Source organism: Vicugna pacos, chromosome 1 (assembly GCF_048564905.1).
Source record: "Vicugna pacos chromosome 1, VicPac4, whole genome shotgun sequence".
Lineage (NCBI taxonomy): Eukaryota > Metazoa > Chordata > Mammalia > Artiodactyla > Camelidae > Vicugna > Vicugna pacos.
Window position 1 is genome coordinate 54,006,746 of NC_132987.1, and position 19,422 is coordinate 54,026,167.

Sequence of the window (19,422 nt, forward strand, 5' to 3'; positions counted from 1 at the left end):
AAGAGACAGAGAGGACTCCAAAATGTCACAAGCCTGGACAACAGAAAGAAACCATCCTTGTCATATCATTCAAAGCCCCTCTTTGGCCAAATAAGGAGCCCCTGTCAGAATTTGAAGTGTGCAAAGCCCTAGCAATTCCACATTCAAAAAGTGAACTTATAGATATGCCCATAGGTAGACAAAGATGTATGTTTCAAGGGTATTCTCTCAGCTCCATTTTGATGTTAAGAGATTAGGGACAACCTAAATGCCCATCATTTGGAGACTAGCGAGGTTAATTATGGTATATTCACAAATGGAACACCAAGTAGTTTCCTGAAAGAGGGAGGCAACTCTAGATATCCTGACACAGTGCAGTTGCGGGATAGATGGCTGGGATAAAAATCAAACAAGGTGCAGTGTTAGAGTATCCTGTGACTCATTTGTAAGAAAAAAAAAAGGATGTATTTTATCTTTTCAAAATACTGAAGTATTTATGAATGAAGTGGTTCAATGCCTGGGATTTGCATCAAAATAATGGGATAGGACTGTAGTGGGTAGGGGTATAAATAAAACAAGATTGGCCATTGAATTGATAATTGCTGAAGCTGAATGATGAGCATATGGAAGTGGATTTTATACCATTTTCTGTATTTCTGTATGTGTGTAAAATTTTCCATTTTAAAACACGTGGGGAGAGAGACCTGGAGATCTTCATTCTAAGTAAGACCGGAAAGAGAAACAGTAGACAGTGAACACATCTGTAAATGAGACAAGGTCTCACCATCTTTTATCTGTCCCAGCTCTCAGCTGGGCTTGCCTTATAATTGGCACTTAGTAATAGTTTGTTAAATTAATGGACTCAAGTCCCAGGAGGAAAATGATCAGTTGTTTTGGTTTGAAACATGTTGATTTTGAGAAGTCAAAGGAATCCGGGAGGAGAGAAAGTAAATGGAAAAAGGAATGTACCTGAGCCTGTGCCAGGGGTGTGCAGAGTAGAGAGCAAGAAGGAAGGTTCCTGCTCTCAAGGACTTTGCTCTCTCTTCGGTCAGGGGACAGCATGGGGAGTTATCATTGTAGATCACACCGTGGAGGAAATTGATGTGGCAAAGCTTCCAGAGAAGCAAACATCATCATCCCGCTTAGGGACGAGTGGCTGAGCAGGTGTTCAGGTGAAGTCACTTTGAGTGCTGATGAGTCCACAACAGGGAGAGTGCTAAGCAGGACTTGTCTTCACCTCCTGAGCCCGTGCTCTTTCCCCTGCACCGCCTCTCAACAAGCAAGTGAAAATCCAGAGCTCAGATTGAACAGTCAGATTTGGAGGTCACATGTGTAAAGGAGAGCGTTGAAAAGGCGGACAGGTCTCTTAAGTAGACCACGAGAGGGAAAGTAACAACAGCTGATATTCACCGAGTCTCAGTACACTCGACCCCACAGTAAGCGCTGTACACACATGAATGTATTTATTATATATAACAACCTTCATGAGGCAGGGACTTTAAGCAGCCCCCGCTTCACAGTACAGAGAATGGAAACTTAGGAGGTATTGAGGTCACACGGCAGCAAATAGCAGAGCCTCATCTTACGCTACACTGCCTTTCCAAGAGAGAAGACTGAGATCAGAAGCCTGGTAAGGAAATGTGGAACCAGTGAAAGAGAACAAGATAGCTCATTCAGGGCAGGTGGGTGAGACCTAGAGTGGTGAGGGTGGTGTCCTGAGGGCCCAGGAAAGACTGTTAGGAAAGGAACCGGTGTGCCTTGTTAGAGTCCATGAAAAATCCAGCAGGGAGACCTGAGGGGTTGTGGGACTCAGCCAATACCAGGTGGCAAAGAACCTTTAGCAAGAATTCTTTGGGAGATGCAAACCTAACTTCCCACAGGCTCGCTATCTAAGTCCTCGCTTGCTGCCCCTGACTTACCCCCTAGCCTCCTGTTTGATTCCTTCTGCTCAGCCTGTCTGCTTTGGGAAAGAAGCCCAAGACTGTCGAAGTCTGAATCAGAGTGAAGGCATCTCCAAGTCCCTAAGGATGGGTCCGCTCCATGCTGTTCAACAGACATATACTGAGCACCTGCTTTGTGCCTGGCATTGTGCTAGGAGCTAGGGCAGCAAAGACAAATAAGCAGCAGCTGCTCCTGTGGTCTCAGTGTCAGAGGAGATACAGACATGGAAACATCTTACGATATGGCTTAATGAAAGCAGCGACAGTAGCACATGCAAAGTGGGTGGCGGAAGGGAGTTGTGGAAGAACAAGCGAGGGGAACTTTGAACCACAGCTTGGAGTCAGCCAGTAATGCCAGAGGGACCTGGAGGGTTTTAGCTGACATTCTAAAATGGGGGATTGGGGGAAGGAAAAATCTCCTAGGCTTCCGGATAGGTGGGCTTGCTAAAGAATGGTGTTAGGACCACCTGGAAGTTGCAATAAGGAGTGAAAAAAAAGAGCCAACCTCTCTTTTTCCCAGGGAGCCTGGGAAATGGGCAATGGTCTTCCAGACATCACAGAGACAACAATAACAGAGGTCCCTGGGAGAGAGGTCTAAGTCAGAGAAGGGTGGGCACCGCCATAGAAGCGGGCTGGGGTGGTGGGAGGGAAGGCGGGGAGGCCTTTCCTCACAGCTGAACATGACTCCATAGGTCCTACAAGGTAACAGAGAGTGTTCACGTAGTAACTATTTCCTGAGCGCAGACTGTGCTGCAGGCACCACGCTAGGCACCCGGCTCAATCACACACATAAATGAAACAAACAAACAAACAAACCTTAAAAAGCTCTCCAGAGTAGAAGTTCAGCGTGCACTGCAAAGAAATGATGTGAGTAAGACCCCCCACCCCCACCACCCTGAGGAAGTACCCATCCAGCTAAGGTCCAAACGCTGAGTGGGAGACACTGGGGAAGACACTGGAGGGAACAAGGTAGGCTATGGTCTAACTGCTTCTTGGATTGGGGATTCAGATAAATACACTGGCAAAGAGAAGGAAGAGAGGCAAGGATAACAAGAGACAGAGTCGAAAGTTGCAGGGGCCTCAGGAGAAAGATTCTAAGAGAGTGGCACACCTGTGATTGCCTCCATTTCACCTGATCACTGTTACACGAAACCCACTGAAATTCACCTCCACTCCAGGGAGCAAACTTCCTTCTGTTACTTTGTCATTTATCCACTCATCCATCTGTGTGTTCATCCACCCACCCGCCCCACCATGAGCCAGGTACCGTGCTAGCAGACACCAGGAGAAGAAGCTGAGAGAGACCCACTGGCCTGAAGAGTTTATACATCAACAGAAATGTTGTTTCTGGCATCTTCTTGCTATTGTTTTGATCCCCTGCTTACCGGGCAAGGCAAAGAGGACACAGTCACTGTACTAATCAAAATCCAGGACCAATAAAACTCTAAACAGAAATCAGGGCCCATCAGCCTGTATGCACGACTGCTTGAACGAGGGAAGGAGGAAAGCTGGTGAGACGTCCAAGTGGGCAGGAGCATCGCTGAGCTTCACTCCTTTCAGAGTTCAGACATTCACCGCAGTCATCCTTCACTTTAGTGGAATAGACTCTGGATTTGCTACATGCATAAGCAAAGGTAAGACATGCCACACAGGAACATATTTACAGAATTCCATCATATATGAAACAGCTCATTTCTTTAAAATAAGTCTATTCTCACAGAAAGCAGAAGAGCAGTCACTTGGATGTGGAGGAGGTTCCTGGACCTGTGACTCAGGAATCCCAGGAACCTTCCTACTGGGGCCGCATCTAGGGGATGGGTGGTGTCAACCCCTGTGGCTCTGTCTCTGCCCTGGGCATCTGACTGCAGGGACATCCCCTCCTGGTTCTGAAATCTCTGACCTTGGCCCTTGGGGGGCCTCTTAACTTGGCTGCTGTTATCATTCCAGATTCATAGATGGCGCCTGTTCCTAGGGAAGCCTGCAAACTCTTCAAACCAGAAGCTTCAGATACTCCAAGAGCAAACAGGTTAGTGCTTTGAATTCACATGTTAGCAAAACGAGTTACTTGGCATCACTCTGAAAGGTTAACATTAATCACCTCCCACAGGTGGGATTATGAGTAGCGGATTTTTATTTTGCATCTGTGCATTTTCTGAATTTCCTTCAATAATCACAAGTTACATTAGTAATAAAGAAAAACAAAATATTTCTTAAGAATTGCTTAAAATGAGGGTTGCCTATAAAGCGATTCTTCTTCACCTTAAGTGAAAAACAAGCCCTGCTTTTTCTGTCTTGCCTCTTGCTCCATCCCTGGTCCCCATGAGCGAGGTAGTCCCACGGCTTCATCTGTCCTTCTTCCCTCATCCACATACTGTCTGGTCCCAGGGGCTGCCCCCTTGGCTACTGGCCTGTCCTCACTGCCTCCTGCACCAACCCCACTTTCAACAAGACGGGAAGCCAGGGGTGTGGCTTCCCTGCCTTCCCAGAGCAAAGAGCCCAAGAGAGAAGGTGGTGTTGACAGGGAGAAGCTCTCTTAGTGCTTATTAGATAAGCCATAGCAAAATAAATACAAGCATATTCACACATATCAGCCACTCACAGATGTGGCACCCAAAGGATTTCAAAGAATCCTTCACAGACTTGCCTCCTAAATCCACACACGAGCCCTGTGAGGGAGGTCAGTTTCATTCCCTTCTGCATGCGCGGCCTGGAGGGATCTGGCACAGGGAATGTGGGGTCGAGTCCAGAGGGAGGTCTCCAGCCAGTCTTTCCCTTTGAGATGCTTGGCTGGCCGCTGTGATGGGCAGAACTGCCCGGGTGACAGGCAGCAGAATCGACAGGTCGGAACAAATGAGGCCCCAGGACACAGCCAGACAAGGCGCTGGGCGGTTGGGAGCCTGGCTATTTCTGACTCGCCCTACTTAGGGGCTCCCTTCCCAGGACTGTTTCATAATCCAAGGTCATTTGATGTTTTGCAGTGTGACATTACTGCAAAAAAACCCTGGTTATTCTATACTTTTTGTGCCTTGAGGAAAAGGTGAGGTGAAGCTTTAAAAAGCCTGTAGTTGTAGCTTTCTTAATGTTACTGGTACCCAGGTGTCCTGTCAGCAGTTACATTTGCAACTTTGAGCAAAGAATAGGTTGGAAGACTGTTTCGACGTTTTCCATCAGTACAAGGTCATATCGACACAATTGGGGCCTGTGAAAATAAGATGAAATATCCTTGTCAATACAATACAAAAAATACCCCATTCTGGTGAAGTCAGTTGCATCATCGCCTTTGGATGTAAAACTATTTAGCAATTATCTCTATCGTTCTAGAAAAATGCTTGCGGTAAATAAACAAAGCAGCATCAACAACAGCCAGACATCAGGATGTACAGTTTTATTCACCACATAACTTCAACCAGGTTTAAAAGCAAATAGGAAGAGATAACTAAAACTATTAACAGTGGTTGCCTCTGAATAATGACATTATCCATGATATTTTTTTCACTTCCTTACACTTTTCGCACTTTCCAGATTTTATAAAATGAACATCTATTACTTTGATAATCAGGAAAAGAAGTATTAAAAAGTACCAGTTTTAAGATGAAGTGACTACCCTCTTGGGAAAAAAAAACTTGTACTATTAAATGTTTTAGGGTATCCTAGACCTTCAGGATAACCGTAAAGCAGTAACTGCTCACATCATTTTCTGTCTCTCTCTGTCCATAGATTTGATGCTAGGACTAGTGGCATTAGTCACAAAACACACGTACCATCACAGCTTTGTTCTTTCTCCCCCTCTTTGTCTCTGTCTCTCTCTCAACACACACACACATACACACTGTTGTTTATTTTTTCTGAACCAACTGAGAATAGGCTGTTTACCCCTTAATACTTCAGTGTATATTTCCTAAGGACAACGGCATTCTCAGGGCACTTATCAAATTTAACATTGATATATTGTACTTTATCCTTTATCAGTGGAACAAAAGATTCCAGTTTTTCTGTACCTTTTAATGCTAGGCTGTGTTTTATCAGTTTGCCAAACTATAGGAGGCTTTCTTTTCTACAACAAATTATCAACTTCTAAGCAGCGTGGGTGGAGCGGTTAGGGAGGAACTGTGTAACTAAGCATATAGCAACATTATTTCTTTGGATTATCAGGCCATTTAGCTTTCAGTGCATACTAGTAAAATTTTCTTGGATTACTGGGCAACTTATTTTGATCAAGTCTGGTTTTAGAGGATCCCTCCCTTCCTTCACTGTGATTGATGAAGTCCTGTTAAAACATCAGACCAAGCAGATTGGACAGGAACTAATACCATCTTTGGAAAACAGGGACTTGCCAGACCCTGTTTGCAGCTCACCTCTCCGGATGGGCAAGTGACCTTAACTTCATTCGGAGAATCCTGAGCTTGTACTTGGGGCCTATTACAGACCCTGTAGAGAACTCCAAGGAAATGGCTGCCACTTTGTCCAGATCTTGATTGAATCTTGCCAGCAGACTCACTTGATGGTATTTCTGAAATGTTGCGGGCTCACTGGAAGGAAGAAATAAGATATTTTTCAGTGGATATAGATTACCAGTGAAAGAAAACAGTTTTGAAGCCTACAGACCGCACATCGGCAGGTAGCCATTTGACCCCATAGCCTTCAGTAGCCGACGTTCATGGGCAAAGCTTGGATTCCAAAGGACTGCATAAGTGAAGCTGCTGCCCCCAGGACTGACGAAATGCTATGACGTTAGAGAGGTACCTGCCGCCTACGATAGGCCAGACAGCATCCTCATCTCTGGACACGTGTCTCCAATTCCCTGAAAAATTCTGCAAGGTATTTATTTTTTATTTTTTAAATTTTTTTAAATGGAGGTACTGGAGATTGAACCCAGGAACTTGTGCATGCTAAGCATGCACTCTACCACTTAAGCTAGAGCCTACCCCCTACCTCTTCTGCAAGGTATTAATGTCTTCATTTTACAGACAGGGAAACAGATGCTTGCAGAGCTAAAGCTCACCCAGGTCACAGGTCTTATATGTCACAGTGCAAGGATTAAAACCCAGTTCTGGCTGAGTTCAAAGTTACGGTCTTTCCATTAAACTGCATTGTGAGATGCATACGTATATCTAAATTAGGATAGAATTTAGAATCTAATTTAGAAGTTGTGCTTAAACGTATATTTTTTCAGTTCTGCTTCTCAAGAGAAACCTTAAAATAGCTGCATCCCAGGTTCCAACTTTTCTTCTAAGTGGGTGGGGATGTTTCCTACAGTTAAAATCCCAAATTGAGTCTAAGGTGTGATCACTGGGGAGGTTCAGGTGGGTAATGTCCCTCTGGGGACCTGGGAGAGTAGGCTATGGAGAAATGATTGCCGAGATATGAATCCTTAGTTTGGAGGTAGGGATGGGGGTGAAGAGGTGCCTGTCACCCCAGGCTCACTGGAATCATGTGTCAGTCCTGTGGAAGGCAGAAGTGGCAGAAGTGCCACAAGTAGAACTAATCCAAAAGGTTGCCCAGATTGTGGTTTCTAAATACCATCTCCACAAAAAGGAACTAGGGCTCCCTGGAGTGATGACTGATTCCAGTGCTAGGGCAGGGAAAGTACAAAGTGATCCTGAAACAACCTCTGTGCCATAAAGTAAGGAAGCACTCAAAGATTGATGGAGATGTTCAAAAGAATAGAGAATCACTTCACACCGATTAGGGTGGCTACTATGAAAAAAAAAATAACAAACAGAAAATAACAAGTGTTGACAGGGATATGAAAAAATTGGAACCCTTGTACACTGTTGGTTGGAATGTAAAATGATAGAGCCACCAAAGCAAACAGCATGAAGGCTCCTCAAAAAATGTAAAATAGAACTACCATATAATCCAGCAATTTTACTCAAAAGAATTGAAAGCAAGGTCTCAGAGATACTTGCACACCAATGTTCAAAGCAGCATTATTACAATAGGCAAGAGGTAAAAGCAACCCAAAAGTCCATAGGTGGATGAGTAAATAAACAAAATGTGACATGTACATACAATGGAATATTACTCAGCCTTAAAAAGGGGGAAATCCTATCACATGCTACAACATGGATGAGCCTTGAGAACATTATGCTAAATGCAATAAGCCAGTCACAAAAGACAAATACTGTTTGATTCCACTTGTATGAGGTATCTAAATTAGTCAAATTCATAGAAATAGAAAGTAGACTGGTGGTTGCCAGGGGGAGGGGGAGGGAGAAATGGATGTTGTTATTTAACGGATATAGAGTTTTAGTTTTGCAAGAGGAAAAAGTTCTAGAGGTCTGTTTCACAATGATGTAAATATGCTTAAACTATAGAACTGTATACTTGAAAATGATTAAGATAGTAAATTTTTATGTTACCTTTTTTTTTTTAATGAAAATTGCATTAAAAAAGGGCACTGGCCAGATTTGGGGCAATTTGAATATCAAAATAAATCAATAATGATAGTAACTGATTATAAGTCCCCATTATAAAATAAAAATCCAGGAGTCCATACTGATATAAACAAATAAATGAATAAATAAATAAGAAGAAGAGAATGCCTTTCCTAAATGCTGAATTAGAAAAATCACCATCTGGCAGCCATCAGAATATTAATTTAACCACAAACATCAAAACTAGTGGGTAAAGGTTTAAGGAGTAATGGACCATTTACATGGTCTCAAAGTACCTACCCACAATATAATTATTAATTACAAAGGGAAAAAATAGTAACTTTAAAGTGGAGAATCTTGCCAGAAATCACCTTAACCAACTGATGATCCACATTAAGGAAAAAAATCAAAATTGTGAGCTTCCTAACAGGAAACACCGAGATAAACATAACATCACCCCTGTGGTGTCCTTGCCAAAGATGCATGATCTGAATCTAATCATGGGGAAACATCAGATAAACCCAAACTGAAGATATTCTAAAAATAATCAATAAAAAATAAATAAATAAATAAATAAATAAATAAATAAATAAATAAAATAATCGACCCGTAATCTCCAAAAGTGTCAAAGTCAAAAAGTGGAGGAGAGATGGAAAAGCTCTTCCAAAGTGAAGACTAAAGAGACAGGACAACCAAATGCAGCTGGTGATCCTGAATTGAATCCCTTTGCTACAAAAGACACTATTAGGACAATTATTTAGACTAGAAGGGTCTCAGGATCAGAAGGTAGTAGCGTATCAATGTAATTTCTCTCATTTTGATGGTTGGTTGTGGTTATGTAGGAGAATGTCCTTGTTTGTAGAAAATACACACTAAGCTACTTAGGATTGATGAGGTATCATGTTGTCAACTACTGCGGAATGGCTCAGAAACAGTTCTTAGTACTATTGCAGCTAAAAATTAAACTTTAATTTTTCACAATAAAGTGTAAAAAAAAGCTGATGTGAAAGGAGCAGTTTAACCAAAAAGGATTATAAGCAGTTGATCAGAGTGCAGCAAGAGAAAAAGGGATCCCTTCCCACTTCTCCAAAGGCACCTATGGAACCAGAAAATGACAGGGACTCCAGGAAAAGGTGATACCACCTGCAGATGGCAGAACTCAGTGGGGGTAGTGGCAGGGCAGGAGAGGGAAAAGGAGATCTCCTGGAGCTGACCAGGGTTGTCTATGAGTACAGGTAAGACCCCCCTCTTCCACCCACAGGAATGCCTGGAAATACATGGAGAGGTACTAACCAAAGATTGGGTTCATGCAAGAATAGAGTGAGAGCTGGTGATCTATGGGTTCTGGCAGTATGGTGCACTAAATACGAACAACAAACAGCAAAACTAAAATCATTTAAATTACACTGAACTAAGATAAAAAGAAAGAATACTGAGAAACCCCAAAAATATGTGAAAGCAGAAATCCAAATAGGCAAGAGGAATACTGAAATCACCTTATGTTGGTCTTTTTTAAACTTAGTAACCTTGAGCTTCAGTTTTCATGATCTTGTGGAGCAGTAGGACATGAAACAAAGTCTGTGGGCTCAACGCAGAGTTGAGTAAGGGACCTCTAGGGGAAAAGTCATCTAAACATGAACTTGAGGGGGATGGAAAGGGACTGGGATTTCAAAATGTAGAATAGATAAACAAGATTGTACTGTGTAGCACAGGGAAATATATACAGGATCTTGTGGTGGCTCACAGCGAAAGAGAATGTGACAATGAATGTATGTATGTTCATGTATAATTGAAAAATTGTGCTTTGCACTGGAATTTGACACAACATTGTAAAATGACTATAACTCAATAAAAAGTGTTAAACAAACAAACAAACGTGAACTTGAAGTAAACAACCCTTCTAACTCCTCAGGGGACAGAAAATTCTCCGCCTCAAATCTTGGCACTGGGAAGAGGTAGGACGCGGACTGTCCGTCACATGGTTGAACAGTTCATATTCGAACTATTTGTGATCCAAGAAACCTCAAGTTTGAAAATTAAAGTCGTCCCAGATTGAAGATATCTCCAGGAGCTTGACAGAAGCAAACGCAGATCCTTTCTGGAGAAATCTACTTCTACTCATATCCTCAAAGAATTCCCGCACATAGTGAAAATAATAATAATAATGGCATTTGAAAGGAAAACAAAAAAAACCAAAAAAAAGCCGGGAGTTGCAGGTTTTACGGCCTCTAGCTGCGGGGAGGAGGATGCGGGCGGGAGGATGAGCTGGTGCGCTGGGTCCTGGCTGGCTGGGTGGTGGGTGCAGCTGCCGGGTCCACACAGCGGCTGCGCGGCAGCTGCCGGGAGCGGGTTCCTGCGGCCCGCGGGGATGCGGGTGAGGAGGTCCGCAGGACTGAGCGTGAGGGGGCTTGGGACGGCCAGAACGACCTTCTCCGCGGAGCTGTGTGCTAGAGCAGCTCCCGGCACTTTCTGCTCTGCAGGGAGGAAGCAGGCAGCCGCCTCCCCCTGTCCCAGGCTCTGATGGGACCCAGATGCTGCTAAATGCAAAAAGAAACGGGAAAATGCAAAAGACTGGGATGATGAAAACCTACCAAAGACTTCTCAGAATTGTCAGAGTATACAAATATGTGCTTAAATGTAAAAAACATGGTGCGTGAACAATAGCACTCAAGCAACCTGGCAAACATTTGCTCTTGACTATCACACTCAGCCAAGTATTTCACTGTGGAATTTCAAACTGCCTAAGGGGTGTGGATAAACATCAAGGCACAGATCCCCAAAATAACAACCCACGAAAGGGAAGAGAGTGAAAGATGTCTACCACTGAGTACTCCTGTTCTGAGAAGGGGCAAAAGTGGCCAAAGCAGCCTGACTTCCCATAGTGTCCTCCAGAAGAGCCAGAATATCACCCTGAGGCTGCAGCCTAACAGTCGTCTGCTGTTTGAGAATCGTGATGATGAGGACAAGTCCACCCATTCTCAGGTACCTGAAGGGACCTCTCAACTGAAGACTTGTGTTCACTTGTCTGAACGCAACCAGTAAAAACTGCAGGAGCAAAATCTCTCAGGAAAGTGACTTTTAACAGAGGCATGAAATTAGAAATCAGTAATAACAGAAGTAAAAATTAGGAAATTCACAGACATGGAAATTATCACACTCCTAAACAACCACTGGTTCAAAGATAAAATCACAAGGAAAATTAGAAAATACTTTGAGATTAATGAAAAAAAGGAAAAAAAAACGTAGGAATTGCAGAGACAGCAACTTAGAGGGAAGTCTATAGCTGTGAATGCCTATATTAAAAAAAAAAAATAAGATCCCAAATCAATAACCTAAACTTCCACCTTAAGAGCAAGAAAGAAAAGCAAACTAAACCCAAAGCAAGCGGAAGAAAGGAAATAATAAAGACTAGAGCAGAAATAAATTAGAGGATAGAAAAAAAAATCAATACACCCAAAAGTTGGTGCTTTGAAGATATTAACAAAACAAAAAGTCTTTAAGTAGACTGACTAAGAAAAAATGAAGACTCAAATTACTAAAATCAAGAGTGAATGAGGTAAACAAATTTATACTGTATAGCACAGGGAACTATATTCAATATCTTGTAGTAGCTTACAGTGAAAAAGAATATGAAGACGAATATATGTCTATTCATGTATGACTGAAGCATTGTGCTGTACACCAGAAATTGACACATTGTAAACTGACTATACTTCAATAAAAAAAATATAAAAGAAGAATGAAGGAAGGAACATCACTATTGACATTACAGAAATTTAAAAGGCTGATAAAATATTATGAGCAATTGTGTATCAACAAATAAGATAACCTAGATGAAATGGACAAATTCCTAGAAAGACACAAACTACTGAAGATGATAAAGAAGAAACAGAAAATCTGAACAGACCTATAATAAAAAAGATTGTATTAGCAATTTTTAAAAAAAACTTACAAAGAAAAGCCCAGGTCAAGACCACTTCAGGGATGAATTCTACCAAACATTTAACACCAAATCCTCCACAAACTCTTCCCCGAAAAAAACAGAAGAGGAGGAAACACTTCCCAGCTCATTCTGTGACACCAGTATTATCCTGATATCAAAGTCAATGACATCACACACAAAAAGAAAACTAAAGATTAATATCTTTTGAATACAGATTCCAAAAACTCAATGAAATACTAGCAAACCAAATTCAGCAAAATATAAAAATGATTATATATTTTAACCAAGTAGGATTCATCCCAGAGTACAAAGCAAATTTAACATGCAAAAATTATTACTATAATAAATATACAAAAATGGTTATCTAAATACATGCAGAAAAAGCATTTGACAAAATCCAACATCCCTTTAATATAAAAACACTCAACAAACTAGGAATTGATGGAAATTCCTCAAGATGATAAAAGACATCTACAAAAAATTTAGTATGTACTTAATATTGAAAGCTGAGTGCTTTCTCCCAAAGATCTGGAATAAGGTAAGGACATCCTCTCTTGCCACTCCTATTCAGCTTAGAAGGAGGTTCTAGCCAAGCCAATTAGGCAAGAAAAAGAAAGGAAATATACCCAGATTGGAAAGGAAGAAGTAAAACTGTCTTTATTTGAAGATGACCAGATCTTATTTTGGGTTCTGGGGAAAGCTGTGCCTATGTGGGGACAAGAGGTATACGGGAAATCTCTGTACTTTCTGCTCAGTTTTGCTGTGAACCTAAAACTGCCCTAAAAAATAAAGTCTGTTTAAGAGAAAAAAAGAATGGGTAAGGGGTCTGCCCAGACATTTCTGCAAAACAGCTATACAAGTGTCCAATGAGCACAAGAAAGATACTCAAAATTATTAATCATTACGAAATTATGAATCAAAACTACAAAGAGATATCATGTAATGCCCATGAGAATGGCTATAACAAAAGACAGATAAAGATGAATGGATAAACAAAATGGGATACATGCAACGGAATATTATTAGGTCTTAAAAAGGATGGAAATCCTGTCACATGCTATAACCCAGACAAAACTTGAGGACATTATGCTAGGTGAAATAAGCCAATCACAGAAAGACAAATACTGTAAGATTCTACTTACACGGTGTATCTAAAGTGGTCAAATTCATAAAAACAGTAGAATAGTGGTTGCTAGGGGTTAAGGGTTGGGGGAAATGGGAGTTGTTATTTAATGGATTTAGAGTTTCAGTTTGCAAGATGAAAAAGTTCTAGAGAGCTGTTTCACAACAATGTGAATATTCTTATTAATGAACTGTACACTTAAAAATGACTAAGATGGTAAATTTTATGGGGTTTTTTATCATGACTAAAAACAAAAAAATTTTAAAGATGGACAATAACAGTGCTGGCAAGGATGTGGAGAAACTGGTACTCTCATACATAGCTGGTGGGAATGTAAAATGGTGTAGCCTTTTTAGAAAATAATTTGGCAGTCAATTCCACAAAAAACTACTAGAGCTGATAAACAAATTCAACAAGGTAGCAGATTACAAGATTAACATACAGAAATCTGTTGCATTTCTTTACATTAACAATGAAATGTCAGAAAAGGAAAGTAAAAACAAAAAAACAAAAACAAAAAGAAGAAAAAGAAGAATCCCTTTAAAATCACATAAAAAAAAATACTTGGAAATAAACCTGACCAAGGAAGTAAAAGACTTATAAGCTGAGAACTATAAAACATTGATAAAGGAAATGAAAGATGATTTAAAGAAATAGAAAGATAACACAAGCTCTTGGATTGTTAAATTAATTAATACTGGTAAAATGGCCATACTACCCAAAGCAATCTGCAGATTTAATGCAATCCTTGTCAAATTACCCAGGACATTTTTCACAGAGCTAGAACAAATAATCCTAAAATTTATATGGAAACACAAAAGACCCAGAATTGCCAAAGCAATACTGAAGAAAAAGAACACAGCTGGAGGCATTAACCCTCCCAGGCTTCAGACAATACTACAGAGCTACAGTAATCAAAATAGCATAGTACTGGCACAAAAACAGATATATGGATCAATGGAGAAGAATAGAGAGCTAGAAATGAACCCATTCACCTATGGTCAATAAATCTTCGAAAAGGAGGCAAAGAATATACAGTGGAGAAAAGACAGCCTCTTTGGCAAGTGGGGTTGGGAAAGCTGGACAGCCACATGTAAATCAATGAAGTTAGATCACTCCCTTACACCATACATGAAAATTAAATTCAAAATGGCTTAAAGACTTAAATATAAGACAGGACACCATAAACCTCCTAGAAGAGAACCTAGGCAAAACATTCTCTGATATAAATCATAGAAATGTTTTCCTAGGTCAGTTTACCAAGGCAATAGACATAAAAGCAAAAATAAACAAATGGGACCTAATTAAACTTACACGCTTTTCCACAGGGAAGGAAACCAAAAATAAAACAAAACAAAAAGACAGCCTACAGAATGGGAAAAGATATTTGCAAATGATGCAACTGACAAGGGCTCAACTTCCAGAATATACAAACAGTTCATACAACTCAACAACAACAAAACAAAGAACCCAATCAAAAAAATGGGCAGAAGACCTTAACGGACATTTCTCCAATGAAGATCACAGATGAAAAAAAAAAAGAAAAAAAAAAAACAAAACACAGATGGCCAATAGGCATGTGAAAAATGCTCAATATCGCTAATTATCAAAGAAACGCAAAATCAAAATGACAATAAGGTACCACCTCACACTGGTCAGAGTGGCCATCATTAAAAAGACCACAAACAACAAATGCTGGAGAGGGTGTGGAGAAAAGGGAACCCTTCTATACTGATGGTAGAAATGTAAATTGGTACAGCCACTATGGAAAACCGTATGGAGATTCCTTAAAAAAGTAAAAACAGAATTGTTATATGATCCAGCAATCTCACTCCTGAGCATGTATTTGGAGAAAACTCTAATTCAAAAAGATATATGCACCCCAATGTTCATAGCACTACTATTTACAATATCCAAGACATGGAAGCAACCTAAATGTCCACTGACAGATGAATTAATAAAGACATTGTGGTATATATATATATATATATATATATATATATATACACTCAGCCATTAACAAGAATGAAATAATGCCATTTGCAGCAACAAGGATGGACCTAGGGATTATCATACTAAATCAAGTAATTCAGATAAAGACAAATATATGATATCACTTATATGTGGAATTTTTAAAAATAACACAAATAAACTTATTCACAAAACAGAAAGAGACTCACAGACACAAAAAACAAACTTATGGTTACCAAAGGGGGAAGGAAGGGAGAGATAAATTGGGAGTTTGGGATTAGTAGATACAAACTACTATATATATACAGAATTGGTAAAAACAAGGTCCTGCTGTATAACACAAGGAGCTGTATTCAATAACTTGTAATAACCTATAGTGAGAACAAATATGAAAAAGGATATGTGTGTGTGTGTGTGTGTGTATACACACACACACATGTATAACTGACTCACTATGCTGTATGCCAGAAACTAACATGATATTGTAAATCAACTATACTTCAATTAAAAAAAAAAGTTAAACACAAAGTTCTGTATGACTCTGAAATTCCACTCCTAGATCTATATCCAAGAGAAATGAAAACATATGTCCATACAAAAACATGTACATATATGTTCATAGCGACATTATTCATAACGGCCAAAAAAATGGAAGTAACTCAAATATCCATCAACTAGTGAATGGATAGGTAAAATGTGGTATGTGTGAGCAGAGTGGTGCAATGGAAGTGTGCTGGGCCAGAGGTCAGTGAATCAAAATAAAATATGGAATAATCGTATGATGGAATATTATTTGGCCATAAAAAGGAATGAAGTACTGATAAATGCTACAACATGGATGAATCTCAAAAACATCATGCAAAGCAGAAAAGGCCAGTCACAGAAGACCACATACTGTGTGATTACATTTATATGACATGACCCAAATAGGTAACTCTATAGAGACAGAAAGCAGATTAGTGGTTGGCAGTGAGTGGGGAGGAGGGAGGAATGGGGAATTACTACTGATAGGAATGGGGTTAAGTGCTAGAATGTAAATGTTTACGTTCCAAAATAGAGAAAAGCAGCCATAATCTTACCACAGAATAGAACAGCTATTTCCCTTTTTCTGATATATCCTCTGATTGGTGATGGCTTTTTCACAAACATGACTGAAATAGGAATGGCTAAAATAAAGGTGTTAAGGTCTCTGTCTTAATCAAGAAACAAGCCTCCAAACTTAGGAATTCCTAGTTGGGAGAAATTCACTATGTAAACTTCAAACTTCTAAGACATAACGTAAAGGAAATATGTAACCAATTATTGGCACAAATACCCACATTTTGCTGGGTGAGTGTTCCTCATGGTACAACTGCAGTTTCCCCTGCTATTTCTTAGAATCTCCAGATGAGGTCTCTGGCCACTGTCCTTCCTGAAGTCACAGCCTGTAAACTTAAGATGCAGCCCTTAGGGGTCCCCTCCCTGGAAATGCTGCCCCACTGTGGGCTTGGGGACACTGGCATGGAATGGAGTGTGATATTGGCCAAATCACTTGATCTCTTTGAGCCTCTGTTTGCTCACATATAACATTGGGATGGTAATAAATACCACTTCACAGGGTTTTAGTGAGAATTGAATTAGCCAATGTCTGTAAAGTGCTTGGTTCAATAAACAAAGGCTGTTATGTTCATCATCCAAGGATGCATTAAAAGAAGTCACTTCCAAACCGCACTCCCACACCCTCCCTATTTATCTACACAGTGACCCCATAAGGCAATTGCCAGTTTCAGATGACATTCTACTTGGTCCTCTGTGGGTGAGGCCAAGAGACAATGCATGTGTCTCGTAGATAACAGAACCCAGGACACATTTCCTGAGTAAATGAATAAAATGAGCCTCAAATCCCTTTGCTTAAAGTAAAAGGGCTTTGTTTTTTTTCCTGACTATAGAAATAGATGAAAAATTATTAGTTATTTGAAAACTATATATACACAACTAACTATATATACACATAACTGTATAAAACTATATATACAACATCACAGAAAATTGAAAAGTAAAGAGAAACTTTAACAAGTACTCATATTCCTACCACCCAGAGGGCAGTCTAACACATTTTGACATGTTCCTTTTTCACTATTTTTACATTATTGAGTTAAGTTTTTATACTTTATATACTTTTATATCCTGCATTTTTTCACTTAGTACATTAAAGCATATCATTTGATACATTTCATAAATAATGTCAAAGTTTGAATAATACTTCATTATTTGGGAATATTTAACTAACCATTTCCCCATTGTTGGATTTTTAGAATGCTTCCAGTTTTCTATTGCAAATTACATTTTCTGTATGTTTTTATGTATATATGTATATTATGAGCTGAGAAAAGAATAGAGACATATATGTATGTGAGGGGGGTGCCTTTGGGATGGGATTGTTGGGATGGGGCAAGGATTTGCACTTTTATGTTACATTACATACTTCTTTACTGTTTAAATCATTTACTGGGAGCAAGGATGACTTTTGTAATTTAATGTTTAAGCAAAGGAAGGAAGGAGGAGAACAGAGAAGCATACAGATCTATAATTAAAAAGTAGGGATGTTAGTAGGGGAGGGTATAGCTCAGTGGTAGAGTGTGTGCTTAGCATGCACAAGGTCTTAGGTTCAATCCCTACTACCTCCATTAAAAAAAAAAAAAGTAGGTATGTTTTGGATTTAATTTCTCTGAGCGAAAAAAGGAAATAGCAAACTGCAAAGGATCCCAGCCCAACTTACTGATTGATTTTAGATTCTGTGGTACTTCCAGCTTTGTCTCTCAATTTGATTGTTATGGATCCTCTTCTTATGTTCTTGTTCCAAGTTATAATATCCACAAAGTAATGATATACTGCAAAACAGGGAGAGAATTATGGTAAGAGAGAAATATTCCCAATTGCTTTCTTGAAGGTTCAATTCCTAAAAACCTAACCTCCCTAATAACTGAGTCTCTTTTTCTCTTCCTCTCTAGTTTTTCTGAAAATATCCAGGGTAGAATTTTTTTTAACATTTTTTTTCTCTTCTCTTTGGTAAAGATGGCCTGAGTGACAGCAGAATTCAATGGTATCCAGTTGCCATGTTTAGGCATCACTCTTGAATCAATGTTTTCACCTTATTGACTGAAGTCTCATGGCCTACTGCCAAGTATGATTGGTTTACTTCCATCCCTGCCCTTTTAGAATAAACCAAACAGGTGACAATGTAGAGACCCCCCCTCCCAGCAACTTAACAGTGTCTTTCCCAATCTGGGCCACATCCACCAGCCTCCCCAGCCTCCCTCACTCTTCATGAGCCATGCCACACCACCTGCACTGCCACCTTCTCTCTTGCTCCTAGGCCTTCCCTCCACTTGGACACTCTTACTTTGCCCCCTTTGCCAACTCATCCTTCAGGTTTTGGTTTGATACACTTCCTCCAGGAGGGCTTCAGTGACCCTGAGAACTAAGTCAGGTCTCTCTCTCAGAGTTCTTATCATGCTCTGGTATTTTCCCATCCTTAATCAGCACACTTTACTGCATTTACAAAATGCAAGAAAAATGATCATCAAAAAAGTGGTAAATGTATGTGTACATCTATACAAATATTACCTGAGTAATGTCTTATGGGGTGGGGAAAATAAAGGTAAAATATACTGCAACAATGACTAGGAAGGGATGATTTTTCCTCTCTAATCCCAGCAGTGATACCTATGGATACCCATTAATGCCCCCTGAATAAATGAGGGCTTATAATGCGTCCAGAGAACTATTCTTCCTCCCTACTCTCTGTTCCTCAAGGTCAAGGATGCTCTGGGAAAATGGAGACCTCACTATGATAGTCAGATTAGCTATCTCTTGGTCAGAGCTGCAAGAAGAGGAAAGAGGCTCAGGGAGATGACAATCCCATGAAGGTATAAGGTCAGACCTGGAGTTGCATTTCATAGCCCGTGACTGCTCCGGGGCCTGCCCCATTTGGATCGGGCAGACACCAAACCCTGGGCTGCCACACATGCCTCCAAAGGAGGAGAGAAACACAGTGAACTACAACCTCTTTTATAGCGATTACTCCCAAGAAAAGTGAAAGGGGAATAA

At 40.2% G+C, this 19,422-nt stretch overlaps 1 protein-coding gene across 2 annotated transcripts in view; it reads right to left on the reverse strand.

Moving 5' to 3' along the window:
• Positions 1 to 4,032: 4,032 nt before the first annotated feature.
• Positions 4,033 to 19,422, reverse strand: part of LIPH (lipase H) — a 44,791-nt gene continuing 29,401 nt past the window's right edge. For both annotated transcript variants that reach the window (XM_006201008.4, XM_072962294.1), the window contains 3 exons: positions 18,092 to 18,203; positions 6,275 to 6,448; positions 4,033 to 5,118 (listed from right to left, as the gene is read on the reverse strand). In XM_006201008.4, coding sequence (XP_006201070.1) covers positions 5,031 to 5,118; positions 6,275 to 6,448; positions 18,092 to 18,203 — 374 coding nt within the window. In that variant the 3' untranslated portion in view covers positions 4,033 to 5,030. The remainder of the gene's footprint in view (positions 5,119 to 6,274; positions 6,449 to 18,091; positions 18,204 to 19,422) is intronic.